This window comes from Calypte anna, chromosome 20, assembly GCF_003957555.1.
Source record: "Calypte anna isolate BGI_N300 chromosome 20, bCalAnn1_v1.p, whole genome shotgun sequence".
Lineage (NCBI taxonomy): Eukaryota > Metazoa > Chordata > Aves > Apodiformes > Trochilidae > Calypte > Calypte anna.
The window spans coordinates 14,796,747-14,805,333 of NC_044265.1; the positions used below are offsets into that span (position 1 = coordinate 14,796,747).

At 63.0% G+C, this 8,587-nt stretch overlaps 1 protein-coding gene across 1 annotated transcript; it reads left to right on the forward strand.

Moving 5' to 3' along the window:
* The first annotated feature begins 3,832 nt into the window (after positions 1-3,832).
* Positions 3,833-8,037, forward strand: MMP9 (matrix metallopeptidase 9). Its single transcript, XM_008497753.2, has 13 exons — positions 3,833-3,997; positions 4,202-4,440; positions 4,741-4,889; positions 5,078-5,206; positions 5,285-5,458; positions 5,548-5,721; positions 5,852-6,025; positions 6,131-6,286; positions 6,375-6,594; positions 6,690-6,829; positions 6,926-7,076; positions 7,167-7,270; positions 7,519-8,037. The coding sequence occupies exons 1-13, from the start codon at positions 3,851-3,853 to the stop codon at positions 7,626-7,628; spliced, it is 2,067 nt and encodes a 688-aa protein (XP_008495975.1). The 5' UTR covers positions 3,833-3,850; the 3' UTR covers positions 7,629-8,037.
* Positions 8,038-8,587: the final 550 nt, after the last annotated feature.

The following is an 8,587-nucleotide window of genomic DNA, read 5'->3' on the forward strand; positions in this document are numbered from 1 at the left end:
GGGAGGGGTCATGGCATCATCATGGCTGTGTCAGAGCGGGAGATTCCTGCTCTGGCATCCCTGTGGAGCCTGAGCAGAGGGGGGATGCTCCCAGGTGCGAGGAGGCTGGGGCAGTCGTGGAGCAGGGATGTCCCAGCTGCAGGGGGGTGACTGTGCCACCCACTCAGCTGTCCCGAGCCGGGGGGACCTGTCATGGTCGGGATCGGTGATGCCATGTGGTGAAACTGCAGTGCTGACACCAGCTGTATCATCCCCGTCTGGAGGAGCGGCTGCGGGAGCTGCGGCACCAGGGACGGGGGGCAGGACACGGCAGGGGTGGAAGGTTGGCAAGAAGCTGGCGTTGAGAGGTGGGAAGTTCCACAGTTGGGGCAAGGGACAGGGAGGGTCTGACAGGGAGCAGGGATGGGCCAGGTGCATCTGCAGAACATCTGGCAGGGGATAACGGGTGTGGGGCTGGGGACTGGCGGTGCAGGCAGCACCACGGGACCATGGCATGCAGTGGGTTTGCCAAGGAGGGTCCTGATCCCAGCTGGAGCATGGATCCCAGCCCATGCATGGCCCCAGTGGTGGGGCAGCAGATAGGGGAAACATGTGCAGGAATGTTGTTCCTGTCTGGAGCCCCAAGCAGGATCAATGGGGCATCCCAGCCTTTGGTGCAGAGCTGCTCCCTCTGGTCTTGCTCCTGTGCCAAGTGTCCCCATGCCTGGGACACGGTGCTGTGCCTGGTGCTGATGCTGTCCGGCAGCAGCTCCCCTCCTTGGGCTCGGGGTGGTGTGGAGTCCTGGGATGGTGCAGGGCTGGGTTCAGGGGGATGTGGCTGTCCTGCTGTGGCCCTGGCACTAGCACTGCATGTGGCTGGCCAGTCCCAGCAGCCCCAGCCTGGCAGGGGCTGCGCTTCCCCCGCTGTCTCACCCACACAAGATGCTGAGTCCCTCCTGCCTCACTTCCCCTCTGCTGCAGAGAGCAAGCGGTGCTGCCCCCATGTCTGGGTTGCCCTTTGCTCCCTGTCCCCCAGTCACTTGCCTGCATCTTTGGGCTCCCTGGGGTGAGGTAGTGGTGGTGGCAGCCAGGTGTCCTTTTGTTGATTCCTCGGCTCTCTTGCCACCATTGCCACCCAGGTGCACCCATGGCCACGTCTCTTGGACCTGTCCCTGCTCCCTGCTCCACTCACTTGAACTGAGGGAACGGAGTTGGGGAGGGTCTGGGCACAGTTCTGGGGGTTCCTGGCTATGCTCAGCCCCCACAGATCTTGCTGCTGGCCCAGCTGGAGACCTGCATCCTGGCCAAGGTGCCACCATGTCCCACCAGCCTCTGCCCTGGGCTGGGCTGTGCCCCTGGCTCCAACAAGCATCCCAGCAGGCATTTGGTCCCAGCAGGGGTCCCAGACCTGTTTCTCACGGGGGTCTCCCTGCACTGCTGCCTGCACAAGTGTGGCCATGAGTAAGGGCGTGGGAAGGGGCTGTGGTGGCTCTTCCTTCCCCTTTCTGGGTGGCAGTGGTGACAGGCATCCTCGTGGCTCAGGCAACCGGCTGGGATGAAGGATGTCTGTTTGGGATTTTCCATGTCATCTGTCCAGGCTGTAAACAGTGGCACTGGTCCATGGAGGGCTGAGCACAGCACCCAGGGGCTCTTGCGGTCCCTGAAGTCCAAAGCCCTCTCTTGCCTGCCCTGCTGCTCATGCTTAAGACTGCCCAGAGCATCCCACCCTCCCCATGTCCCTGTGGCAGGGGACCCAGCTGGGAGACCCAGGCCTTGCCCCAGCTACCAGCCTGGCAGGTTTTGTGCCCTGTCCCCATGGAGCTCCTTGCCCTGCTCTGAGGCTGCTAGAGCTGCCAGACATGGGGGTTTCCCTACCCTGCTCTCCACAGAGCCTTCAGAGAGTCACCAGAAATTCCCCAGGCTGGTACCAGGAGGAAGCTGGTGAGTGGGGCTGTGAGTCAGTGGGAGAGGCTGGGCCAGGGGCAGAGTGGTGGCTGGCAGCCACCAAGTGCTCCCCACTGGCATGGAAACGATCGAGGTGGTTTGCCATGGACTTGTTGGTGCATCCCAGAGCTGATCCACATGGGCTGTGGCAAGCAGGACCCTAACTCTCAGCTCCTCCTGCCATCACTCTCCTCCCAGCCAGCTCTGCCATACTCTGCTGGGCCTTGGCTCTGCCCCCGCGGGTGCCACCAGCAGCACAGTGCTGCCCTGGTGCTGTGCTGGTGCTGTGGCAGTGTGCCCAGGCTGTGGGAGCTGTGGCTCCTGCATGCAGCGGAAATGAGGGATGGGAATAGCATGAGAAAGGGCCAGGGATCTGCCACAGCACTGGGGAGGCCAGAGCTGGATCTGGTTCCCATGGCTGTGCCCTGGAGCCAGTGCCAGAAGTCCCCTTGCTGGGCTGTCCCAGCAGTGCTTTGGCAGCCAGCTCGGGTTCCGTGTGCTGAGGGCTGAGTCCTGGCAGCCTGAGGCAGGGTGGTGGTGCAGGGTGGTGGTCTGGCCATGGGGGTCCCTGGCTCATGTCTCGTTTGAGAGGACTGTTCACAGGCACCATGGGCTGGATGTGTTTGTCTGTCTGGGGTGCAGGACGGTGTCTGCTTGTGGAACAACTTCCTCTGGCCAGGAGCCAGGGCTGTGCTTGCAGGGCTGCGGTGGGGAGTGAGGCAACCCCACGATTTCTCAGCACCTTCCTCCTGGGCCATTCACTCCATCCCTGCTGCTGTGTCCCCCCGACACTGATGTGGGGATGGGAGCCTGGCAAGGTGGGAAGGAGTGCAAGGGGGCCCGGGCAGAGACTGTGCCCCAGGGAGACACTCAGTGAGTGAGGTCCATTGGGTGATGCTCCCCAGGGATGAGCCCTATCAGACAGGGGGGTCATGGCCTCCTCCTCTCACCATCCCCAGCCTGGCTGGGTTCCAGCTCAACCCCTTTGTCTTGTGGCCAGGCCAGGAGCTGTTGGTTTGGCTCAGACAGAGCCAGGGTAATGCAGGGAGGGGGCAGCTGCAGGGGGACATCTGGGAGCACAGGGCACCTGCAGAGCCTGGGCAGATCGTCCTCCCAGGGGCATGGAGGGCTCAGTGGGGCCCCATGTACTGAGGTTCAGGAAAGCTGGGAAAGGGGTCCTGGGACTCATGTCAGGGCTGCCCCCCATCCCCAGCTGACGCTGCGCCTTTCCCTCTGCTCCATCTGTTTTTCCCTCACTCCCGTCCCTGATTGCTTTCCTTTTCACCACTCCCATTCCCACAAGCGTCGGCACTTTGGGAGAAGCAGGGAAACACAATCTCATGGCAAGGTTTCTGCTGTACCGGGTGCAATCCTGAGTCAGCAGTGCCCTGTGGAGCAGTGGGCAGCAAGGTGTTGTCCTGGCACATCCCACTGTGCCAGACAGAGTGTCCCCAGCCATGGAACTGCCCCTGGTCCATGGGACTCTGCCAGGTGGCTGCTGGTTACTGGGGCACCCATGGGGTGCTGAGCCACAGGACTTTCTGTGCCAGGAACACTCTGGCCAATGGGGGTGATGCAGTTGGTTAGGGACATGGAATGTGGTGACACTGCTGCAGGGTCTCACGTACCCAGCTGGCCCCCAGCCTCCATGCCCCCTTGCCAGCATGCCACCATGGTGCTCAGTGCTGGCTGTCCTGTCACAGGACACAGCCATGGCACCCATCCTCACACCTCACCCAACCGTGGGACCAGGCGTGTTTAGTAAACAAGGTGATGAAACAGTTAAGGCAGGAGCAGAGGAGCCTGAGTGTGGGTTTCGTCACCGTGGGAAGGGAGCGTGAGTCGGAGGCCGGGGGGTCTGAGGCTGACTCACTGCCCTCCCCAGCATAAATAGGAGGGAGCCAGCGGGACCAGCACAGCCACCACTATGGCACACGACACCCTCCTGGCCACGCTGGCTGTTGGGCTGCTGTCCCTCTCCTGCTCTGCAGCCCCTCTTCAGAGCAAGCCACAGGCGCTTGTCACCTTCCCGGGGGATCTGGTGGGCACCCGGTCAGACCTGGAGCTGGCAGAGGTGAGGGGAGCACGGCCCTCCCTCCCAGTCCCCCCCTTGCCCCCAGCACCTCTCAGCAGCAGTGTGGGGCTGTGCCTGAGCTTGGGAGATGCCTGAGCCCCACAGGTGCCCAGGCTGGGGTCAGGCAGTGGGGGTGTGTGGTGCCCGGGGCCACCTGAGCCCCCTACACGTCGCTCAGCCCCCACGGTTGCCTTTCCTCCCCAGAGCTATCTGCTGCGGTTTGGGTACACCGCAGAGGCGGAGGCAAGGACGGGGCTCAGGCAGCTGTCGCTGGGCAAGGCGCTGCGCAGGATGCAGAAGCAACTGGGCCTGGAGGAGACGGGGCAGCTGGATGCTGACACACTGGAGGCCATGCGAGCCCCGCGCTGTGGTGTCCCTGATGTGGGCACCTTCCTCACCTTTGAGGGGGACCTCAAGTGGGACCACATGGACCTGACATACCGGTGAGTCTCTGGCGCGGGAGATGGAGCCTCATGCCCATGGGGAGATGGTCCCTCGGGGGATGGGGATGGGCAGCAGCTTTGACACCGCTGGCACAGCTGGGTCTCAGTGCAGCCAGGGCCGTGCTGGCACAGCACCAGCATTTGCTCCCCAGTGCCAGGGAAAGCATCTGAACCCCAGCCCAAGGGCTGTGGCCAGCTGCTGTGCGTGGCCATGCCAGCACTGCTGGCCCCTCCCAGGATAGGGTCCCTCCTGTGTCAGGAGCTAAAATCCAGCAATGCTGACCCCCTACTCCCCCACAGTGTGATGAACTACTCCCCTGACCTGGATCGTGCCGTGATTGATGATGCTTTCAAGCGGGCATTCAAAGTGTGGAGTGATGTGACACCCCTCACCTTCACCCAGATATACAGCGGCGAGGCGGACATCATGATCATGTTTGGCAGTGGAGGTGATGTCCCACGAGTGGGCCAGGGGACAGGGCCTGGGCTGGTGACATGTGCTGCCAGCGGGACTGTCACCCTGCCGCTCCCTGGCCATGCCCAGTGTCCCTCCACCCCTGCCTGTGTCAGGAGGGGGCCTGTGCACACACAGGGGCTCTGCTGGCAAGGCTCGCTCTGAGGGTGCTTGTCCCCACAGAGCATGGGGATGGGTACCCCTTTGATGGCAAGGACGGGCTCTTGGCCCACGCCTTTCCCCCAGGCCAAGGCATCCAGGGTGATGCCCACTTCGATGACGATGAGTTCTGGACACTGGGAACTGGTTTAGGTAAGGGCATGGCCTGGTGGGTCAAGGGCATGCTGGCACCTGCCCCCACCTGTGTCTGAGACCCCCTTTCCTGAGCAGTGGTGAAGACCCGTCAAGGGAATGCTGAGGGAGCTGACTGCCACTTCCCCTTCACCTTTGAGGGACGCTCCTACTCCCACTGCACCACAGAGGGGCGCAAGGATGGGCTGCCCTGGTGTGCCACCACCCCCAGCTATGATCGAGACAAGAAATATGGCTTCTGCCCCAGTGAACGTGAGTAACCATGGCCTCAGCCCTGCCCGGACCCCAGGTCTGCCTGGAGCCTGGCGCCGAGGGCCACCCTCACCCCCCTCACCCCACAGTCCTCTACACCAATGGTGGCAACAGTGACGGGGCCCCCTGCATCTTCCCCTTCATCTTCGAGGGCATCTCCTATGACAGTTGCACCACGGTCGGGCGCTCTGATGGCTACCGCTGGTGTGCCACCACCCCCAACTTTGACCAGGACAAGAAATACGGTTTCTGCCCCAACCGAGGTGCCAGTGGGGATGGGGGGTGTGGGATGGCTGGTCCCCTGGGTGGGCACCCAGGGCATCTCGGGGCTGTCCCAGAGTCTGGCCAGCACTGCTGGTGGATGGGACCAGCCCCACTGACACTGTGCTACAGACACAGCTGTGATCGGTGGCAACTCCCAGGGGGACCCCTGCACCTTCCCCTTCACTTTCCTGGGTCAGAGCTACAGTGCCTGCACCAGCCAGGGCCGTCAGGATGGCAAGCTCTGGTGTGCCACCACCAGCAACTATGACACTGACAAGAAGTGGGGCTTCTGCCCTGACAGAGGTACCCACTCCCCCCTGCCCCCCTCCTTGGAGCCCCTGGCCCCTGAGGGGGTCACAGTTCGTATGTCCTGTCTTGCTGGGTGCTGAGGCCAGTGTTTTCTCCAAGGTTACAGCATCTTCCTGGTGGCTGCCCATGAGTTTGGGCACTCGCTGGGGCTTGATCACTCAAGTGTGCGGCAGGCCCTGATGTACCCCATGTACAGCTACATCCAGGACTTCCAGCTGGACCCAGATGATATCCAGGGCATCCAGTACCTCTACGGTGAGCCTCTGTGTCACAATGTGGTGTGTGAGGTTCCCATGGTGCTGGGCTGGCCCCAAGCTTCATGGCCTCCGCTCTATTTGCTCAGGTCGTGGCTCTGGCCCTGAGCCCACCATCCCTGCACCCATTCCCACTGAGGACCCCCAGCCCCTGCCCACAGAGGCTGGCAGCACCTCCACCACCGAGGAGGAGATGCCAGAGCCCACAACCGAGGCCATTACTGTGGACCCCAGACAGGACGCCTGTGTGGAGAAGAACTTTGATGCCATCACAGAGATCAATGGGGAGCTGCATTTCTTCAAGGATGGGTGAGTGTGGTGGATGCTGGGGTGATGAGGGAGTGTGGGGGCACATGGGGCTGTGCCAGGCCAAGGTGATAAGGACAGCTGACCTTCCCCACCAGGAAGTACTGGACCCACTCGTCCTTCTGGAAGTCGGGCATCCAGGGCGCCTTTTCAGTTGCAGACACCTGGCCCAGCCTCCCGGCTGCCATCGATGCTGCTTTCCAGGATGTGCTCACCAAGAGGGTGTTCTTCTTTGCTGGTGAGTTCTGCTCTTGCCACCCTTGCTGCCACCAGTGTCACCAGGTGCTGCCTGGCATCCTTGGCGCTGGCTGACTGTGCTCCCTCCTGGCTGCAGGGCGGCAGTTCTGGGTGTTTTCCGGCAAGAGCATGGTGGGTCCCCGTGGGATTGAGAAGCTGGGCATTGGGAAGGAAGCCAGCCGCATCTCAGGGGCCCTGCAGCGGGGCCGTGGCAAAGTGCTGCTCTTCAGTGGGGAGAGCTACTGGAGGTAAGTGGGTACAGACAGCCACAGTGCTGGCAGCGAGGGGTAGGATGAAGGGCTCCCATGGCCCCCAGCACAGCTCTGCCCTCCCCACAGGCTAGATGTTAAAGTCCAGAGGGTGGACAAGGGCTACCCCCGTGCCACCGATGATGTCTTCACTGGTGTCCCTCTTGACGCACGCAATGTCTTCCTCTACCAAGGTGAGTGGGGACTTGGTGGGGGAGTGTGTTGTCACCCCCAGGCTGCCCAAGCACCCTGAACTATGGGAATGGCCCTGGAGCATGGTACAGCATCAGCCCAGCAGGTCCCTGCGGTGGGGCTGGCTGGGCTGTGGTGAGGGCTGCCTCCTGTGGCCAGACCTCCAAGTGCCTGTCCTGTGCCGGAGGCTGCCAGGATGGCTCCTGGCACAGCTGCCCTCCTGCTCACCCTCCTTCCTCTCCTGGCCCAGACAAGTACTATTTCTGCCGGGGCAACTTCTACTGGAGAATGACGCCACGCTACCAGGTGGACCGGGTGGGCTACGTCAAGTACGACATCCTGCAGTGCCCCCAGCACTGAGGGCCCCATGGGTGCCCAGCTCCAGCCCACACACTGCTCCCTGCCCACTGCTCCCATCCTGCAGGCTGCTGCCTCACAGCCTGACCCTGGGGCACATGGGGAGCCCCCGCCATGCTGGGGGCTTTGCCATCTCACTGTCAGGAAGGCACAGGGAGTCCTGGGGTCCCCCCTGGGGGGTTGCCTGGAGCAGGGAGCCCTGGCTGGGGAGCAGGGCTCTCGCTGCAGCCAGCCGAGGCGTTTGCCTGGTGCAAACCACACGATTTCCACCGACTTTGTCTTTTCCTGAGCCAGCTGTGCCAGGTCAGACAGGGTCCGTGGGCAGCTGGTGCTTTGGGGGTTGGCAGGGACGGGGGGCTCTGCCTCACTGTGGCTTGTGCCCGTTCTGCCAAATCTGCTCGTTTTTAATAAAGACAATCCTTTGAATGTGTACTCCAAGTGCTGTGTCACTGGCAGGGGCCACGGCAAACACCTGGGATGCCTTGTTGGTGGGACCTCCCTTCCCGGGACCGCGGGGTGCCATCTGGGTGTGAGGCTGCAGTCAACACCCCGAGGCACACTGGGTCTTACGGGGACTGTGCCCCTCGGTGCCAACATCCCCGGCCACCAGCTCCTGTGCCCTTGCCCACTCCAGGGCCACTCTTGCCCACCCAGGCTCCGGCCACCCGTGCCCGGCAGCCCCCAGCCCGCTCTCGGGTCCCAGCTTTCAGTTTGTCCCAAGCTGGGACGGGACGTGTGGCCGGATGCCCCCGCTGCGTCCCGGACGCCCCCGCGGAGCCGCTCGGCCCATCCTGGCCCTTCCCGGCAGCGGGACCGGGGCCGTGCCCCCAGGCTGCCCGGGACCGTGGCAGGGAGGGGCAGCCGCAACCCCTGGGCTGTAATTAGCCCTAAGTAGCTGTAATTAGTGGCCACGGCTCCATGCAGGGCGGGGGTAGAGTGTGGAACCATCCCATCCCGCCGGG

What these genes read in the sequence shown, in the direction of transcription:
- MMP9 (XM_008497753.2), top strand. Translation starts at nt 3,851, where the DNA reads ATGGCACACGACACCCTCCTGGCCACGCTGGCTGTTGGGCTGCTGTCC. An exon ending in CGGTTTCTGCCCCAACCGAG is followed by an intron (nt 5,722 to 5,851) that starts GTGCCAGTGGGG and finishes ACTGTGCTACAG; the next exon opens with ACACAGCTGTGATCGGTGGC. An exon ending in GAGGGTGTTCTTCTTTGCTG is followed by an intron (nt 6,830 to 6,925) that starts GTGAGTTCTGCT and finishes TCCTGGCTGCAG; the next exon opens with GGCGGCAGTTCTGGGTGTTT.